This window comes from Hemitrygon akajei, chromosome 7 (genome assembly GCF_048418815.1).
Source record: "Hemitrygon akajei chromosome 7, sHemAka1.3, whole genome shotgun sequence".
NCBI lineage: Eukaryota > Metazoa > Chordata > Chondrichthyes > Myliobatiformes > Dasyatidae > Hemitrygon > Hemitrygon akajei.
In genome coordinates, this window is record NC_133130.1 from 175,010,053 (window position 1) to 175,031,770 (window position 21,718).

Sequence of the window (21,718 nt, forward strand, 5' to 3'; positions counted from 1 at the left end):
GAACAGGGTATACATTGTCCAGGTAGTAATATCTACGACTGGTGCCATCCCAAAGGCACTACACAATAGCATTAAACAATTAGGGCTACACAGCAATACAAAACACCACCAGAATAGTCCAAAATGTCCTGGCAATTGAGAAATGAGTGAGCTTGAGCTGAGAAAAAAAAACTTATTAATTATAGAGCACTTTTCATGCAAATGAGCCCTGGATCTTCCAACAAACTCTCACAAGGCTGAGATCAAGTGATATGTGCAACCATTCCAGTAACTCTGCTCACTGAAAAAAAAGTTTCATCTCAAAGTTTAATTACTTTGCTTTCATGCATTGCCAATTCAATTGCTAAGCAACATATAAAAAAAACAATATCACAATCTTTAGAAAATCTCCAGTAATTGCAATGCGAAGCAGCTTATAATTAACAAGGATCCTGGGGTGAAAGGTGTTCATACCTATCGAGTTGGGGACCTGGTTCCAGCTGAAGTGGAAGTCAGAAGCCGACGGCTGCATCAACGGAGAGCCCCCGTTAAAGGGACACACCTTCTTGTAGTAGCAAACGTCTGCAATGCGACAAAGGAACAGTGAATCACTTCGTTGTGGCCTGGAATTAAATGCAAAACTTCTGCCCCTACCATCCAGAGGAAGGTGGGAGTACCACTGCCCTCCAACTGGCACCTGTCCTACATCACAGTTCCTTCACACTCAACATCAGCAAGACCAAGGAATTGACCGTGGACCTCAGGAAGGGGAGGACAGGAGAACACCTGCCCGTCCTCATCGAGGTGTCAGCGGAGGATTGGATGAGGAGGCCAACTCCACACAGGTCAGGACTGAACCCAGATCTCTGGAGTTGGCAGGTGGTGGTTCTACCAGCTGTGCCACTCTGCTGCATCAGGCCAAGGACTACAGACCAGACTGAAAATGTTACCAATCTTCTTAACCTTAATCATGGACTGCCCAGTAAATTCCTCCTGATTGGAGTTATTCAGGATTTGGACTTGATCAGCACACCACAAAATGCCGGAGCATTCAGGCAGCATAACTGCATATTCCCCTCTGTAGATGCTGCCTGACCGGCTGAGTTCCTCCAGCACTTTGAGTGTGTCGCTTAAGATTTCCAGCTTCTTCAGAATCTCTTGTGTTTTAGACTGGTTAAAATTCTGTTCAGGACGTGAGGAAAAGCCAGTAACATCTAAAGCCCTGATAACACCAGGAGAAGTGAGACTATTTTCAATGAGTTACAGTTAGAACTCCCTTGGTATATGGTTCATAACGGAACTGAGGAAGATTAACAGAACCACAACCTTCATCCTTATAGAATCCTTACTGCAGCAAAATGTGCCTCAGCACCAGACAGAAACACTTTAAACACAATCTGATAATTGAGCCTCATAGAGTTGTAGATTGTTACAGCCCAGAAACAGGCCCTTCAGCCCATCTAGTCCATGCTAGACCTTTACTCTGCCCCGTTCCATTCACCTGCACCTGATCTATAGCCCTCCAATCCCCTTCCACCATGTACTTATCCAAGCTTCTCTTAAATGTTGCAATCCAACCCACATCCACTATCTCTGCTGGCAGCTCGTTCCACACTCACACCACCCTCTGAGTGAAGAAGCTCCCCTCACGCCTCCGTTAAATATTTGACCTTTAGTTCTAGTCGCACCCAACCTCATGGAAAAAGCCTGCTTACATTTACCTTGTCTATACCCCTCATAATTTTGTCTGTTCATCATGACTATGACTGTTCTTTGCAAATTTTTCTATGTAAGCGGTTTGCCATGGCCTTCTTCTGGGCAGTGCCTTTACAAGACGGGTGACCCCAGCCACTATCAATCCTCTTCAGAGATTGTCCACCTGGCGCCAATGGTTGCATAACCAGGGCTTGTGATATGTACCAGCTACTTGTAAGACCACCCCATAATTTGTATACCTGTATCAAATTTCCCCTCATTCTCCTACGCTGTAGGGAATTAAGGAAAAGAAGGTGCATGATTGTTTACACAAACAAGTTGGACCTGTTTCTATGCTGCATGAGCCTAGGTAACTTTAGTGGGGGTGACCAAGAACTTGGGCAAAGAATTAGGTTTTATCCAGCATCTGAAGCCAGAGAGAGAGGTGAAGAGGATTGTTGTGGTATCCTCTCACAGCTTGTTTCGTCAATTGAAGACAAGGTCATCATTGGAGGGTCGATTAAACATGGTGTGATCAAGTTCCCCAAGTTGAAGGAATGCAGGTAACCCAGAGGGTTAAAGGGAGATCACAGAGCTGAGTAGGAGACAACGGAAGCATCTGAACATAAATGTATAAGTAGAGAACTCTATAAGGTTTAATTTTCACAGTACAGCAAAATAACCGTGTGCAGAAGTCTAAAATAAGATAGTTATTGTAGTTTACCATTGTCTAATGACAGGAGAATTGCAATCAAAAGGTGCCCTGGGGTGCTGATGATACCACAAAGATAGACAGAGCTGGGAGGTGAGAAATCGCTTGTTAAATTTTTAAATTTTATGGTACCAACATTCACGGAAACAGTTTTAAAAACACTGAAAATAACTGTTTAATACCTATTTTGTTAAAGATCTACAAAGATAACCTCAAAATATTTTCAGGCAAAAGAAAATCTGCAGATGCTGGAAATCCAAACACACAACACACACACACACAAACACACACACTCACACTGTCTCTCACACAAACACACACACTCACACTGTCTCTCACACACACACACACACTCACTTTCACACACACACTCACTCACTCGCGCGCACACACAAACACACACACTCACACGTGTGCGCGCACACACACACACACATACACACACACACAAACAAACAAACAATGCTGGGGGAACTCAGCAGGCCAGGCAGCATCTATGGAAAAGAGTACTGTCGACATTTCTGGCCGAGACCGTTCCTGATAAAGGATCTTGCCCCGAATCATCGACTGTACTCTTTTTCATAGATGCTGTCTGGCCTGCTGAATTCCTCCAGCATTTTGTGTGTTTTGCTCAAAATACTTTAATGCCTAGAGACTTATCATGTAAGGGAAGAAGTCTGTGAAGGTAGCGGGAAAAGAAAATGGCAATGAAGAGAAGTGATTAATGCTTTAATTGTTAACATCCCACTGGCAGGTAAACACACTCTGACAGCCTGCTGTCAAGAGTCTGAAAAGAATGGTCATTACAAGGTAGGATTTCACACAGAGAGTGGTGGGTGCATGACAGTATCAGAGTTAATTCTGAGATTAGCACATGTAGCAAGTAACTTTAACTGACTTCAGACACTGGCCTTTAGATTCAATTATGAATTGTGGATTAGATCTAAAATGCAGATAAAATGCAAGTTAAATTGGAAGAACAGAAAATGCTGATTTAAATTCATCACTTGTGTGTATTTGGGTGTCTGTAATACAGGTGGGAACAGAGAGGTGTGATAGTGGGAAGGTCCAGGCATTTGAAACTGTTACATGTAATTCAAAGGAAGCATTGTAAATATGGAATTGTCCTTAGCATATAAAATGCTTGCTCTAAAAGAGACTGCTTCAGCTCTACCAGTACTTCATTCACGTAACAACAGACAGGTGTTGGCAGGAGTGGTGGTACAGACAGATACATTAGGGACATTTAAGAGACTCTTGGATAGGCATATGGATGAAAGAAAAATAGACGGCCATGGGGGACGGAGTGTGTTAGATTGATCCTAGAGTAGTTTAAAGGGTCAGAGCAACAATGTGGGCTGAAGGGCCAGGACTGTATTGTATTGTTTGAAGTTTTATGATCAAGGGCACTCTGCGACCTCAATGCACCTTACCTGAGGCCTTCAGGAGCTATGAGAGTGATTAAAGTCCAAGTCTAAAGCCCAGCTTGCCCAGCAATGGCATGGAGAGGCAAGTCGATCACCAAGGAGCATCTGAGTAAAAATTGAGACGCAGGACTTGCTACATTATTTTAGTGGCTGCCTCACTTTCCCTGACACTATCCCATCCAACCTCAAGAAAGAACATACAATCTAGAACAACGGAAAATGGAAAACAAACCCTTGAGGAAGTTAGATAAATTATAAAAGATTCCTGATAAATGCAGGCAACTGGATGAAATGTTTGACTTACAGTTATAACAGAGAAGGAGTCCAGCCTCGCCATCTTCATATACATCAATAGCTGCCACAAAACTAACCTGCAATCAGAATGGGTAAGGGATCAGAATGCTTAACGTCAGCAAGAAGTATGAAAAGTCTTAACTTCTAAACACGGGAGCTAGGTCCACCGTTTCAGAGAATTCTCCTCCACAGTCATTGAAAAGCAAAGTAAGTAAAGATGCTGAAAATCTGAAGTAAAAATGTGCTAGGTCCAGAAGCAGTTTGGTAGCGTAGTGGTTAGCTCAGTGCTTTACAGTACAGATGACCCAGGTTCAATTCCTGCCATTGCTGGTAAGGAGTTTGTACGTTCTCCCCATGTCCGTGTGGGTTTCCTCCGGGTGCTCTGGTTTTCTCCCACAGTCCAAAGACGTACCAAGAAGTTAATTGGTCATTGTAAATTGTCCCGTGATTAGGCTGGGGTTAAATCAGGGGATTGCTGGGCAGTGTAGTTTGAAAGGCCTATTCTACGCTGGATAGATGGAGGGATGGGAGGAAGGAAGGAAGGAAGAAAATAAAACCTTGAAGTTGATGGATTGTAACCATTCTCTGCTACCAGGAATGGTAGTATAGCATAGCTAATATTAATATAGAACATATGATACAAGTTCAATTTTACAATTATCTGTGAGGAGTTTGTATGCTCTCCTCATGACTGTATGGTTTCTTCTGGGTGCTCTGGTTTCCTCCCACATATCAAAAACGTGCGGGTTATTTGCTTAACTAGTCGCAAAGGGTGTAATTGGGCTTGTGGGCCAGAAGGGCCTGTTACTGTGAAGCACAGTATCTCCAAATCAGGGGACCCCAACCTTTTTTATGCTATGGACCCCTACTATTAACAGAAGTGTCGACAGATCCCAGGTTGGGAACCCCTGGTCGAAATAAAAATGAATTTTACAAAAATGGCTGGGTAGGCTCGGTAAGTTGGGCGGTATCTGTAGAGGGAGAAGCAGTTAACATATTTTCTGAAATGAGAAACGTTAAAAATCAAATATGAATCATGACCCTCAGAACATGAGCTGATCCACTGTCTGGGATCAGAACAGAGTGACAGGAGACACTGGAATCTGGAGCAACAAGCAATCTGCTGGAGATACTCACGAGTTGAGCAGCATCTGTTGGGGAAAGATGATAGGGAATATTCTGGAGTTACAGTATTGTGCCAATATCTTCGGCAAAAATATATATCTAGGGTGAATAAGCTGTTCTGCGGCTTCAAGCCAAGTACAGGCATTGATTATAACCAACGCTACAATGACAAACTCTGCCATCTTCTTCACAGATGACTAACTAATCAGGAGGGATGAAATTCAGAAGAATGAGGAGTGACCTCATTGAAGCCTTTCGAATGGTGGAAGACCTTGATAGAGTGGATGTGGAGAGGATGTTTCCTGTGGTGGGGGAGTCTAAGAGCAGAGGACACAGCCTCAGAATAGACAGATGTCCATTTAAAACGGAGATGAGGAGGAATTTCTTTAGCCAGTGAGTGGTGAATCTGTGGAATCCGTTGACAGATGTAGCTATGGTGGCCAAGTTATTGGGTATATTTAAGGCAGAGGTTGATCGGTTCTTGATTGGTCAGGACATGAAGGGATACGGGGAGAAGGCAGGAGATTGGGGCTGAGAGGGAAACAGAGCAGAATTGATAGGCGAAATGGCCTAATTCTGCTCCTATAACTTATGGTCTTACGGCCTAAGTTCAGGAAAGTTTGCAATTAGTTTGTCCCAGCCATATTATTTGAACATTTGGGGGTGTCTTCTCCATTACAGATATGCAATCCAACCCAAATATGGAAGTAAATGATGTGGTTGTGACTAGTGAATCTGTACTAAACCACCTACTGACCTCAACGGTACTTTGAGTTTGTGAGACCACGAGTGTCTCCAAACAAATCCCTAGTCGTCACAATAAAACTTCTTCATCACCAGCTTCAGGGTCTCTCCCGTGACTTCAATCACAGCCAAACCAGAAAGGAATTGCTGATGTTTTGGATTGAAGAATTAGGGTTTCGAACCGAGAGGTCAACAATTCCTTTCCTGCCACTGATGCGGTGCAACCCGCTGAGTTTTTCCAGCCGCCTGCGTGTTGTGCCGGGAGTCAGAACTTGTGATCACTGTGTAGGAAATAGAAAACTACCGCACAAATTCCGAAGTCTGAGGACCGGCAAAGTGCTGAATGGTAAGATTTTAACACTCAGAACAACAGCTGCTCTGAGGAAATCCACACCTCCCGCCCCTCCACTGTCAGCAGGAGGAGGTGGAGAAGAACTTTAGAAGAAAGCAGGAGGCATGTGGCACTTGGATCGATGAACGGCTGCTACTGTTCAACCCTCCATGGTCCCACTGGGATAAAGACAGCACAAGGAAACAGGTTAGACCCACTTGTGCAAACACAGGTTGAGTCAGGGACCTCCTAAGAGAGCAGTAAATGCAGAAATCCGCCCAGAACATTCAAAACAGGGAAGTATCTGAAGTGGAGTCCCTGATCTCCAAGAGCTGCCAACAACTCCACCCCACGTGGCAAATGGCTTATTATTGTCACATGTATAGAGTGAAAGGTTTGTTTTGCATTCCGTTCATACAAATCATTACAACAGTGTGTTGAGCTGGCACAAAGTAAGACAATAACAGAATGAAGAATAAAGTGTTACAGTTACTAACAACAAGGTGCAAGGGTGTCAATGTGGTAGATTGTGAGTTCAAAGAGAACATTAAGTCATAAACGGGAGGGTTTCTGCAGATGCTGGAAATCCAGAGTAACACACTCAAAATGATGGAGGAACTCAGCAGCATCTTTGGAGAGGAATAATGAGTCGAAATTTCGGGCCGAGATCCCTCTTCGGGACTGAGGTGGTGGGGGGGGGGGGGGGGGAAGGTGAAGGACATTAGCTGGAAGGGAGATAAGGGAAGCCAGGTGGGTGGGAAAGAGCAAGGAATCTAACAGGAGAGGAGAGCAGACCACAGGAGAAAGGGAAGGAGGAGGGGACCTGGGGGGAAGCAACAGGCAGGTGAGATGAGGCAACATGCCAGAAGCACGGAGCAGAGGAAGAGGTGGGAGGAATTTGTTTACAAGAAGGAGAAATCGATAGTCATGCCATTAGGTTGGAGGCCATTCACTAGTCTTCCTACATAACAGCAGGATAAAAGCTCTCCTTAAGCCAGGCGGTACCTGCTTTCAGGGTTCTAGATCTTCTGCCTGGTGGGAGGGAGGGAGAACAGAGAATGTCCAGGGTGACTGGTTCTGTTTTACATGATGTCGGCTGCTTTACTGGGGCAGCAAGAAGTGCAGACGGAGTCCATGGAGGGGAGGCTGGTTTCCACGATGCACTGAGCCACGTCCACAACTCTCTGCGTTTTCTTGCGGTCACAGGCAGAGCAGTTGCCGTACCAAGCCATGATACATCCGAATAGGATGCTTTCTGCAGTGCACGGATAAAAACTTGTGCGGGCAAAGGAGACAAGCCAAATATATTTAGCCTCCTGAAGAAGGAGAGGCACCAGTGAACTTTCTTCGCAATTGCGACTATGTTATTAGACCAGCACAGGTGACGTTCCCTCCTCAGAACCCGAAGCTCTCTGACCGTTCACCCTCAGCACAGTCCATGTAGACAGAACCATGTGCACTGCGCCCCTACCCCCCCCCCCCCCCCACCCCAGAAATCAATGACCAGCTCTGGTTAAAAACACCACACACAGGCACGTTGCCACGGATTTTTAAAGTTCAAGTACCTTTATTATCAAGGTACTGTACGTATACATTATACAACCTTAAGATTCGTCTCTGTGAAGGCAGCCAAGAAACAAAGAAACGCTTCGAAAAAAGACTGTCGAACACCCAATGTGCAGAGGGAGAGGGAAAAGAACAAATCATGCAAACAATAAAAGCAAGCGAACAGCGTTCTGAACTGAATTCCACGAGGAGAGCTTGTCCATGGACCCTTACTTCTGCACAGAGCCCAGTAAACGACGTGGAGCAGCGATCTGAATCGGCCTGTCCCTCACCTCGGGCCCTGACACCCTGATCTTTTCAATCTGACCCAATGCCTAAATCATTGTCCAAACATCAGTTTCTGTTGCTTCAGAATGCTCCGGGGTCTGGTCCATGCCTCATCGATTTGGCCTGCACCTGACCTTTCCGATTCGGCACGGTGCATAAATCAGTCGAATCTCGGGTCTTCATCTCTCTTGGCGATGGGCCTGTTGCCTCATTTCACCTTGGTTCTGCCACACTAAGTCCAAAGGGAATTTAAACACTATTGCTGGTGATGATCATTTGCCAGAAAAAAAGAGTGACTAACAAAGAATTTAGCTCCTGGGCAGAATGAGAGGCACTTTTGCCATTTGTAACATTTACTACGTATACAGTAATTGAATGAGACGTGTGACGTACTTTGAGAGTTTCCCTCTAATTTCCGCCCCAGAGGAACACCAGCTCTTGCTGGTGGCCACTGTGATAATAAACGCTGTGAGCATCTGCCATGGAAATGGAGGAGGCAGGGCAGTATCTGACGCATCGGAGTCAAAGGGGAGCAACATCGAGCCAAACAGCAGGCTTTCCCAACACGTTAAAGCAGAGACCAGATCACTTCATAATCACAAGCTGCGGCTCCCAGATGACCATCAACGGTAACCATGGAGACAAAAGAGCTGTATTGGCTGTTGGGTAGAAGCAGTAACAGAATCTATATCTTCATGCAATCTGGTTGGGAGAGAAATGGAAGGGCTTAGGAAGCCCAGATGGAAAGATTAGTTCAAAGTTGAAAGTAAGTTTATTACCATATGCTACCCAGAGATTCATCTTCTTGCAGGCATTCACAATAGAACAAAAAATACAATAGAATCAGTAAAAATACTACATACAAAGACTGACAAACCACCAGTGCATAAAACGGGACAAACTGTGCAAATTAAACAATGAAATAAATAAATAGCATTGAGAACATGAGTTGTAGAGTCCTTGAAAGTGAGTCGATAGGTTTCGGAATCAGTTCAAAGCTGAGGTGAGAGAAGTTGAAGGGTAATGATTGTTCCTGAACCTGGTGGTGCGCGACCTCTACCTCCATCCTGATGGCCGTAGTGAGAAGAGAGCATGGCCTGGATGGTGAGGTCCTTGATGATGGATGCTGCTTTCCTTGCGACAGCACTCATCACATCTACATCAAAACAACAGTGAAATGCATCATTTGCATCAAATGAAATCAGCGAGGATTTTTCTGGGTAGCGTGCAACTGATGCTAAGGCCAAACCCCCCCCCCCCCCCCCCAACGTGCCCACAATTCACAAACTCTAATTGTACGTCTCTGGACTGTGGGAGGAAACTGGAGCAAACCCATGCGGTCACAGTGAAAACGTACAGGCAGGAATTGAACTTGATCTTATAGCTGGCGCTGTAAGGTATGGTTATGGGGTTAGAAATGACCTCATAAAGCAGGGGTTCCCAACCTGGGGTCCATGGCATGAAGAAGGCTGGAACCCATGTTGTAGAGGTACTGTGAGGGGCACAGATAAGGTGAATTATCAGAGTCTTTTTTCCCAAATCTATAAATTACAAAATAAATAAATAGTGCAAAAAAACACAAATAATGAAGTGGCGTTCATGAACCATTTGGAAATCTAATGGCAGAGGGAAAGAAGCTGTTCCTTATATGACCGTATAAGCTGTTTTATTAGAACATAAGACACAGAAGCCAATTTAGGCCCATTGAGTCTGCTAGGCCATTCGAACATGGCTGACCTTCCTCAATCTACCTCATCATTGTTGTCATTTTTTGTACTAAATTGATGTAATTATATTTGGAATGTGCTAGTGCATATTATAGCAAATACTAACTTTAGCAACTAATCTTTAGACCTGAATATGGATTGTAGATTAAATTTAAAATGCAGCCCTGGTCAATAGTTTCCCGGAGCTATGGACATAAGTTAATTGAAAACCAGACAATGCTGATTAACGTTCATTTTGGGCAGCTGGAGTGTGGGTGCAGAGAAGGAGGTGTGAAAATTATATGTAATTCAAAGGAAGCATTGTAGAAACATTGTAACTACAGAATAATCACTTGATCTGTAGCATATGAAATATAGGGTCTAGGAGGCCTCTTCCTCCAGAGAGTGTCTCATTTTGTTGAATAAAAGACTACTTTTAAATCTACCAGCTGTGCCTCTCCGGTGACTTTGTTGGTATTGCAACAGTTTGATTTGTATGAATGGCATGTAAAACACAGCCTTTCCCTGTACGTATCTTGGTACTTGTGACGATAATAAACCAGTTACAATCCCCATTTCTAAAACTTGAAATGATTTTTCCCACATTCCCAGTTCGGATGACCCATCTTCCAGCTTAAACATTAACTCTGTTTCTCTTTCCACAGATGCTGATTGACCTGCTGATTGTTTACAACATTACAGGCCTCCAACATAATTAAAGCTTGGTTCATATTGAATTATACTTGGCAAGCAAGACTTGGTCAGATAGTGAATAAAAAAAAAACAACTAAAATGCGATACTCACCTCAGTTACTTGTATTTTAATGCCCCTATTCAGGCGATATGGGGCAAATTCAATTAGCTGTCAGATACTGATTTGCGTTCTAATGCATTATGTGACTAATTATTTTATAAGGTCGGTAGTAATAGCTCTGCCCCATTGTTAAGTTTAGACAAACGTTTTTTTCGTGATATTTAATATGATTCAGAGGTGGCCGAGGGGTTTCCTCAGTCTCTCCCCTCGTCTTGCTCACCTTGCTCGCATCAACGTGGTGCAGCCTGTAGGTCTCGCCTGTGCTCTCATTCACCAGGTCAAACTGGTGGCGGTAGGCGACGCAGATCAGGTTGTCGTTCTCTCCCGTTGGCCCGTCCACGAGCGTCATTACGACTGGGGGGTCAGACAGGCAGATCTCCTGCGGGCAGATGCAGAGGGCGAGATGACTACCACCGAGAAGCAGGAAGCAGGGAGGCAAGGCCATGATCGCGTGTGCTCCCAGCATGAAGTCAAAGGGAAATGGGGAAAGGGATTGGAATGAAAACAAGTAATGAAGACGGTATAAGGAGGTTGCAAAGGGATATAGATAGGTTAAGTGAGTGGGCAACGATGGGAGTCAAAGAGCAGGAAAGTAGAACTGTGGAATGTCAGATTAGCCATAATCCTACTAAATGGCAGAATAGGTTTGGTGGGCAGAATGGTCTTAAAGACCAGCAAAGTTCTTCCAACATTATAATGAGGGGAAGTTTAAGGGGTATGCTCTATTCCCACAGAGAGGCTTGAATGCACTGGTTTCTGTGTTAGAAGAAGGTAGTCCTCATTTAAACTTAGCTTCCATCAGATTGAATGCATTCTGATCAACAGAGAATAGATTTATGGCAGATATTTCTCTCCAGGTACGCAGAGCTGTTAATTATCACTGTGGTAGGTGAGTTATTTTTATTTCATTGTTCAATGTAATTACATTAACTAATTTTTTAGGTTAAAAAAGAAGCTCATTTCATGATGAGCCTTGGGCCTTCACAGTTTCAGATCATTATTCGACACTGGGAGTTCTACACTGCTGGAGATACCAGTTTTCACGGGATGGTAAAACAGGCCCCATTTGTTCACTAGGATTAATATAATCCCAGGATGCTGCATCAAAGAGGACATTGAGAGACCTCCCCAGAATTTATATGTTTAATATATATATTACATAGTTAAATTAAATAAATAGTGCAAAAAAATAAGAAATAAAAAAGCAGTGAGGTAGTGGTCATGGGTTCAATGTCCCACTCTTGGCAGGGCATTTCACTTACCCACCACTCTCTGTGTAGAAAACTTAACTCTAACATCCCCCTATACTTTCTCCAATCACCTTAAAATTATGCTGGCTCTTATAACCTATTAGCCTGGGAAAAAGTGTCTGGCTGTCTACTCAACCTATGACTCTTACCACCTTGTACACCTCTGTCAAGTCACCTCTCATCCTCCTTCACTTCAAAGAGAAAAACCCCATCTCACTCAACTTATACTCAGAAGACAAGCTTTCTAATCTAGGAAGCATCCTGGTAAATCTCCTCTGCACCCTCTCTGAAGCTTCCACATCCTTCCTATAATGAGGTGACCAGAACTGAACACAATATTGCAAGTGTGGTCTAACCAGGGTTTTATACAGCTGCAACATTACCTCACAGCTCTTTCACAATTTTCTGGTTTAAACTCCATCTGCCACTTCTCTATCAATGTCAAGAACATTAATGAACTCTGCGGTATTCCAATCAGTTCATGGCTATCATTTACGAAACTCAAAGAAAATCACATTTATTTTCTTCCATTGGTGGGATTTGAACTCCTGGTTCGATTTATGGTCCTAACTCTGGTTGCTGGTCTGGCAAGTTAACCTCCATGCTACCATGCCCCATGCAAACCCAGCTATTGAAGCTTACCCTAATATACTGGAATTCTTCAACAGGAGATTCCGCAGACGGTTGCAAACTGGGAAAGCTGTTGGACCTGTGGAGGCTTTTCCTCGTGATAAGGAGCAGCTTGTTCCGAATAGCCACCACGACACGCAGCTCGCTGCTGTGGTGCGTGTTAGTGGCGTACAAATGACAGCCTGCAGAAAGAAAAAGAAGAGACCCCGCGTGAATCGGCTTGCAAATATCCAGCAGAACGTCCCTTTCCTGACACTGGTCTGCTGTCAGTTGAAAGGGATTCCCGGCATCCAGTACCACTGAAGCACTTCTACAGCCAGCAAGCTAAGAAGCGCAAAAAGCAAAACATTTGTCCTGATGAAGGGCCCTGTCCCGAAATGATGGCCCTTTATCCCTCTCTGTAGATGCCGCCTAACCTGCTGAGCTCCTCCAGCATTCTGTGAATTTGAATTGAAATGAATTGAATTTATTTCTTACATCGTTCACATATGTGAGGATTAAAAATCTTTACATTACGTCTCCGGCTAAATGTGCAATGTGTTGATTTTCAATGTGTGTATTACTCTGGATTTCCAGTATCTGCAGAATGTCCTGTGTTTATATTTATCTCTTTTTTCAAACTACTAACAGAATAAAATAAAATTTGTGACTTGCTGATGTGATTTAAATAGGTGAATTCTCGGAAACATTTGTAAATTTTACCATTTTAGAAAGCATGGAATTATGATACATTTATCATATTAAATGGCATACATAAAATAACTCACTTTAGGGACTCAGATTAATGTGAAGAAGAACGATTCAAAGAGAAGTTGATGGGAATACGAGAGAGAACAAATTGTCTGGGTAGTAAGAGTTAATGAGAGGGGTGGGGATTTGGTTATACACCAGCATGGACTTGATCATCCAAACAGCCTCCTCCTATACCAGTCAAACAAGACTAAGTATACTAATTTAAGCTCAATTACACCTCAATGACTGAGACACATTACGTTCTACGGCCAGAATACACCTCAATGACCAAGACACATTACGTTCTATGGCCAGAATTCATGGCTAGTACCTGGAATACTTACCAGTTCACTGATTTCTTCTTCCACCTTGGAAAACTTACTTACTGCCTATTACACCTCTGCTGTTTAGGGCACCAATGAAGGTCCTCCATCTCTGGCGGTGTTCAGGGATTCCTTCTTCATGTCAGTAGCTTCCTCTCGGTTTTCACTCCTCTCAGTCACACAAGTCCCGGGTGGAGACTCTGGAATACCGTCACACTCAGATGCAGAAGGATTCTTCATTGCTGTTTCCGTAATAATTTTACTTTACCAATCATGGCTGTTAGCCCTGAGCTAAACCCCCAAACCTGGAGAACCAGTGGACCACTCTTCATCTGGCCTCTACCCTTTGACCTGTTTGGCATGGGTGACCCTCCAAAGGGGCAAAGCATAAAGCCGTGCCTCCAGCCAGCATAGCTCTGAAAGTTATGGTCCTCTTGGAGGTTCCTTGGACAAGCAGCCAACGTAATCAAAGACTCCTCCCACTGCCGACAACCCCCCCTCCTCCCCTTTCCATCATGCAGAAGGTAGAAAAGCTGAAGCACATGTACTACCAGGCTCAAGGGGGGGGGGGGGGGGTTTCCATCCTGCTGTTACTAAATAGACCTCTAGCACAGTAAGATGGACTCCTGATCTCACAGTCGACCCGGTCTTGGCTTTGTACTACACTGTCTGCCTGTACTGTACATTCGCTGTAACAAGAATGCTACTTCCTACATCCTGTGATTGCTTTTCCCTTCTACTGCCTCAATATTCTGTACCAATGTGGTGAAATGATCTGCACGGACGGCAGGCAAAACAAAGTGATGGTGACAAACCAGTTACAATGACACATTACGGTGGAGAGGACCGTGGCAGTGAACCGTGTGGGGAGGTGGTGTCTCACCGACTGCGAGGTCTAGAACTCTGCAGTTAACACCACCTATGCAGATCACGTTTTCTTCACTGTTACCGATGGCCTCACAGTCACTCCCTCGGTAAATTCAGGGCTCTCCTTTATAGCTACTGATGCGGAAAACAATTCACATTTATAATTTGTTCAATTGGCAGCGGCCAATTCCAAATTCACTTAAAATAAGGGCGTGCCACTATGGACACCCAGAGATGGCATCCGACCGCTGGTGAAACTACTATATATATGTATGCATATCGTACAATATTGTATATTGTATATATTGTGCATATTGTATATATATGTATGCATATCGTACAAAGCAGCCCGATGCTGATGGCAGCAAGGCCGCATATGTGTTGTGGGATGTGCCACCTCAGGATCTACCCACAGGGGCTTTGAGCAACATACACACACTATTCAGGTAAAACTCAGCAAGTCAAACAGCATCTACAAAGAGGAGTAAACAGACGACACTTCAGACAAAGACCTGATGCAGGGGTTACCGGGAGAAGGGAGGAGATTGGGGGGTGAGAGGGAAAATAGATCGGCCATGATGAAATGGCAGAGCAGAGTCTATGGCCAGAATGGAGTCTCAAGGCCTTATGGTTATGGAACTAATGGAACTAGTAATTAAATTAAGCCCTTTTGTCTGTGCAATGTACGCATTTCTCAATTTTTGCACTTCCATATGCCTATCTGAAGATCCTTAAATGCCTCTATTGTACCTGCATCCTCTTTAGCATATTCCACGCATGCACCACTCTCTGTATAAAAATCTTACCCTGAACGTTTCCTTTGAACTTAACCCTCTCACCATAAATGCATGCCTTCTAGTATTAGATATTTCAACCCTGGGAACAAGTTACTACCTGTCTGCCCTATCAATGCCTCTTATAAATCTCTATCAGAGATGTTCAGGGGACTTCTCTGCCACTGTAGAGAAAACTACCTTAGACACAAGAGACTCTGCAGATGCTGTAAATCTGGAGCAACACAGACAAAATGCTGAGGGAACTCAGCAGGTCAGGCAGCATCTGTGGTGGGGAATAAATGTTTCAGGCCAAGATCCTTTATCAGTACTGGTGAAAAACCCTAGTTTTTCCAACCTCTAGACTTCTAATCCAGGCAGTGTTCTGGTAAGCCTCTTCTGCACCCTCTCCAAAGCTTCCACAAGCTTCCGATAATGGGGTGACCAGAAATGAATACGAAAGCTCTGGAGTTTTATAAAGCATAACTTCCCGACTCTTGAGCTGAAAACCTCGACTAATAAAGGCAAGCATTCCATATGCTATTATCCCGTCAACCTGTACAGCCTCTGTAATGATGCGGTGGAATGCAACCAAGATTATTCTGTGTACCAACACTGTTAAGGGTCTTACCATCGTTCAGCCCATCTAGTCCGTGCCAAACCATTTAAACTACCATTGACCTGCACCAGGTCAATACCCACTATTGTCCATGCACCTATCCAAACTTTTCTTAAACACTGACATCGAGCTTATATGCACCACTTGTGCTGGCAGCTCATTCCATAAGATATAGGAGCAGAATTAGGCCATTTGACCCACTGAGTCTATTCTGCCATTTCGTCATGGCTGACCAAATTTTCCTCTCAGCCCCAGCCTGTAACCCATCATGCCCTGTTTCACACTTCCACCACTCTCCGAGTGAAGAAGTTTCCCCTCATGTTCCCCTTAAACATTTCACCTTTCACCCTTAACTCAGGGTGTGTACAGGGTATTTCTGGGAAGCATCGTTTCCAAGGGGATTACCTTTTGTTTTTTCAAGCTTGTTGTCCTTACAGTCGGCTTTACCCTTCACAAGCTGTCTCTCCTCCAGAGCCCTCTTGATAGTGCTCAGTCTAAACACAAACAGCCGTGCGTCTTTCCCTGTTGGAACAAGCCAGACATTTTGCACTGAATGGCAGTAAAGATGGGCCACAATCTCACTTGCAGAAGCGGTGTGCCATATTGAAGAACCCCTGTCAGACGTTCAAGAGTTCAGTCTGTGCTCATGAGCAGAGAAAAAGCTGAGATCATATCATGTGCCTGGCTTACAGCAGAAATGGCCAATTCTGATGCAGAGACGGAAAGTGAGAGATAATCCCTTTGTGGAGCACAAAGAACTCTCCTACAACACACAAAATGCCGTAGTTACTCAGCAGGTCAAGCAGCATCTATAGAGGGGAATAAACAGTCAGCGCTTCAGGCTGAGACCCTTCATCAGGACTGGAAAGGAAGGGGAAAGAAACCAGAATAAAAAAGGGGAGGGAGGGGAAGGAGTACAAGCTGACAGGTGAGACCAGGTGAGGGGGATGGTGGGTAACGTGAGAGGAGTGGGGGACAAAGTAAGAAGCTGGGAGGTGATAGGTGGAAGAAGTAAAGGGGCTGAAGGGAGAACAGTAGCATAGTGGATAGCACAAAGTTTTACAGTGCCAGTTGTAAGACTAGGGTTCAATTCCGTCTGTAACATCCCAGACACTATGTGTTTAATCTCCTACCTTCTGGTAGGAGATACACAAACATCATAGCCAAGACAGTAAGACTGAAAAACAGCTTCTTCCTGAGGGCTATTATGCAGCCGAGACACGCTACACACCAGCTTGCCAAATGCCTTTGAACCTTATGGACTATCAAAGCCACTTGTTGCATGTAAATATCAGAATTTTAAAAAAAATTAAGCTGTACCACATGCATTCTAAATATCTGTTTTGCACGGACTGGAATCTCATTGTCTCAAGCAATGACAATAAAGTTCTATTCTATTCTATTAACCCCATGTCTGTGTGGGCTTCCTCCCTCATTCCAAAGATGTATAGTTAGTACGGGTTAGTAATTCGTGGGCATGCAAATTTGATGCTGGAGACAAGACAACAATTGTGAGCTGCACCACGACCAGCTCCCCCCCAGCATATTCTGAGATTGTGCTGGTCACTGACACGACCGATGCATTTCACTGTATGTTTCGATGTGCCACGCCTATAAAAAAAGTATTCACCTCCCATGGAAATCTTCATGTTTTATTGTTTTACAGCATTGAATCACAGTGGATTTAATTTTGCTTTTTTGACACTGATCACCAGAAAAACTCCTTCGTGTCAAAGTGAAAACAGACCTCTTCAATGTGATCTAAATTAATTGCAAATATAAAACACAAAACTATTGAGTGCATAAGTATTCACCCCCTTTAATATGACACACCAAATGATCACTGGTTCAGACAAATGGGTTTAGATGTCACATAATTCTAGAGGAGAGGGTTCAGAGAAGATTCACTAGAATGATTCTGGGAACGAGAGGGTTAACATATGAGGAACGTTTGACCGTTCTTGGACTGTACTCCTTGGAGTTTAGAAGAATGAGGGGGGACCTCATAGAAACATTTCGAATGTTGAAAGGCATGGACAGAGTTGGTGTGGCAAAGTTGTTTCCCATGGTGGGGGAGTCTAGTACGAGAGGACATGACTTGAGGATTGCAGGGCGCCCATTCAGTACAGAGATGCAAAAAGATTTTTTTAGCCAGAGGGTGGTGAATCTATGGAATTTGTTGTCACAGGCGGTGATGGAGGCCAAGTCATTGGGTGTATTTAAGGCAGAGATTGATAGGTATCTGTGTAGTCAGGGCATCAAAGGTTATGCTGAGAAGGCGGGGGAATGGGACTAAAGGGAAGATTGGATCAGCTCATGATGAAATGGCGGAAAAGACTCGATGGGCCGAATGGCCGACTTCTGCTCCTTTGTCTTATGGTCTTAAAATTCGTTAAATGGAGATCACATCTGTGCAGTCAAGGTGTTTCAACTGATAATACTAAAACTACACCTGTATGGAAGGTCCAGCTGCTTGGCATAACACAACACCATGAAGACAAAAGAGCATGCCAAGGAACCACGTGAAAAGGTTATTGAAAAGCACCAGTCAGCAAACGGATACAAGAAAATTTCCAAGTCACTGAATATCTGTTGGAATACAGTTAAGTCAATCATCAAGAAACGGAAGGAATATGGCACAGCTGTAAATCTGCCTAGAGCAGGCTGTCCTCTAAAACTGAGTGACCGTGCAAGAAGGGGACTAGTGAGGGAGGCCACCAAGAGACCAGTGACAACTCTGGAGGAGTTACAAGCTTCAGTGGCTGAGATGGGAGAGACTCTGCATACAACAACTGTTGCCCGGGTGCTTCACCAGTCGCAGCTTTAAGGGAGAGTGGCAAAGAGAAAGCCACTGTCGAAAAAAACATGAAATCTCAGCTAGAGTTTGCCAGACTCTGAAGTCAGCTGGAAAAAGTTTCTATGGTCTACCAAAACTGAGTTTTTGGCCATCAGTCTAAACACTATGTTTGGTGTAAGCCAAACACCACACATCATCAAAACCCACCATCCCTATCGTGAAGCATGCTGGTGAGCTGCATCCTGCTGTGGGGATGCTCCACTGGGAGGCTTGTGAAGGTAGAGGGTAAAATGAGTGCAGCAAAATACAGGGAAATCCTGGGGGGAAAACCTGATGCAGTCTGCAAAAGAAATGTGACTTGGGAGAAGACTTGTTTTCCAACAAGACAATGACCCCAAGCATAAAGCCAAAGCTACACAGGAGTAGCTTAAGAACAACAAAATTAATGTCCTGGAGAGGCCAAGTCAGAGTCCAGACCTCCATCCAACTGAGAATTTGTGACTGGACTTGAAAAGGGCTGTTCACTCACAACCCCTGCGCAATCTGACAGCTTGAATAGTTTTGTAAAGAAGAACGGGGAGAACTTGCAGTGTTCAGATGTGCAAATCTGACTGAGACCTATCCACACAGACTCAAGGCTGTAATTGCTGCCAAAGGTGCATCTACTACATACTCTCTTGAAAGGGGTGAGTAATTATGCAATCAATTATTTTGTGTTTAATAACTAATAAATTTAGACCAATTTGAAAAAATATATTTTCACTTTGACACCAAAGAGTCTTTTCTGTTGATCAGTGTCAAAAACGCCAAATCAAATCCGCTGTGATTCAATGTTATAAAACACTAAAACATGAAAACTTCCAAGGAGGTGAATACTTTTTATAGGCACTGTACATGTGACAAATAAAGATAATCATTTTTTCCTTTAAAAATAGTTGACACATTGCAAGTCCTTGTGGTTGGGTAGGGGGAAGTGAGGTCATGATGGTGGCTATATGCATCTGTCCTTCTGTTAATTAGTCCTCATTACAGTTACCTTTATCAGCTCGGCAGAGGAAGAGGTCCTGAGTTTCTAAGATATCCATCTGTTTCACTGGTAGTGTCCTGTCAAACACTGGCACTGGGCTTTGCCCCTCTGTATGGACCAAAAACAACCAGAGCTAAAATTAGACCACAGTTAGATTCATCCTACAAAAATATCAATTAACCCTTTCCCTGTCCCTCAGGAACCTGGGATAAAATGCTAGAAATTTTTATATTGTAGCCTGCAACTCATCACACAAATAACTGGTGGTCCAATTAAAGCCCAATCAAATTTAAAATGAATCAAATACAATTATACAAATTAACGGAGTTGAAACCAGACTAGAGTTATACTGTCAGAGTGCTGACTCCTCATTATCTTTTTTACGTTTCAAAACTATATCTTATAATCATTAAACTTACATTTCCCTGTTAATGCAAATATCTAATTAGCCAATCATGAGGTAGCAATTCAATGCATAAAAGCAAGCAGACATGGTCAAGAGGTTCAGTTGCTGTTCAGAACAAATATCAGAATGTTTGAAGAAATATGATGTAAGTGACTTTGACCGTTGGTGCCAGACAGGGTGGTTTGAGTAATCAGAAACTGTTGATCTCCTAGGATTTTCACTCACAACAGTCTCTGGAGTTTACAGAGAATTGTTTGAAAAACAATAAAACATCCAGTGACTGTTAGTTCTGTGGGTGAAAACATGTTGTTAATGAGAGAGGTCAAAGGTGAATGGCCAGATGGTTCAAGCTGACAGGAAGACAACAGTAACTCAAGTAACCACATATTACAACAGTGGTGTGCAGAAGAACATCTCCAAACCTTGAACTGGATAGACAACAGCAACATAAGACCACAAACATACACTCAGTGGCCACTTTATTAGGTACAGAACTCATTTTCTTATAATTATTTTACTGTGTGCTTGCACATAATTAATACCCTGTGTGATTAGAAACTTGACATTGCATACACCATCTCCAAACTGTTCCAATCCTTTCCCTGCAAGCTCGAGCCTGCACTTGCTGAGTTCCACCCACTGCTATTAGTTAACCAAAGGCCAATTAACCCCACTGCTGGAATATTGGAGGATTCAAGGCAGAATTTTAAGATTTGTACCTCCCTTAGAATTGAGCGGCTCCTCTATCAATAACAAGAGGATAGAAATGCTTGAGGCACTTCACTGGAGTTTGACCAAACCCAACTTGAGATAGAGACAGAAGGTGGACATTGATATTAGGGAGATGCAGAGTAAAGGCTGTTTAGAGATTTCAAGGCACTAGTGTGCCATAGAGTCCAGAACATCTTCAAGGAGCAATGCCTCAAAAAGGCAGCATCCATCATTAAGCACCCCCATCACCAGGACATGCCCTCATCTCATTGCTATCATCAGGAAGGAAGTACAGGAGCCTGATGGCAAACACTCAACATTTCAGGAACAGCTCCTTACCCTCTATTATCAGATTTCCGAACGGACATTGCACCGATGAACTCTACCTCACTACTTTTTTTTGATACGTCTCTTTCAAAGAAGGTGTAAGGTGCTTCTTCTCTCTAACAGTCAGCAGGTCACCCTTGGGCAAGGTGCAGCACCTGCTTAGCCCCCGATCAGTGTCATGTGAAGCCATGGGAGCAGGGGGTGGATGGTCGTGTGAGCATCTGATGCATATCACAAGACCTGGTTATGCAACTACTGACACCAGGCAGACAATTTCTGAAGAGTAATTCAAAGAGGAGTTAGACAGGGATGCTTTGCCTCACCGGAATTATTTAATATCTATAGTGAAATGATTCTCAGAGAAATAGAAGACCTAGATGGAATAAAAATTGGAGGTGTTAACATCAACAATGTAAGATATGCAGACGATACCACCCTAATAGCAAGTGCTGCAGAAGACCTACAAATCCTCCTAGACAAAGTAGTACAAACAAGTGCAGATTTTGGTCTAACCATCAACTGTGAAAACAACCAAATGTATGGTAATATCAAAACAGCAGGATACTCCCACCTGCCAATTGTACATCGGTAACCAA

At 43.7% G+C, this 21,718-nt stretch overlaps 1 protein-coding gene across 1 annotated transcript in view; it reads right to left on the reverse strand.

Moving 5' to 3' along the window:
- garnl3 (GTPase activating Rap/RanGAP domain like 3) overlaps positions 1-21,718 on the reverse strand; it is a 357,427-nt gene that overhangs the window by 35,240 nt on the left and 300,469 nt on the right. The window contains 6 exon segments of the mRNA XM_073052650.1: positions 454-561; positions 4,118-4,184; positions 10,881-11,039; positions 12,553-12,722; positions 16,260-16,376; positions 19,688-19,786. Of these exon segments, the coding sequence (XP_072908751.1) occupies positions 454-561; positions 4,118-4,184; positions 10,881-11,039; positions 12,553-12,722; positions 16,260-16,376; positions 19,688-19,786 (720 nt within the window).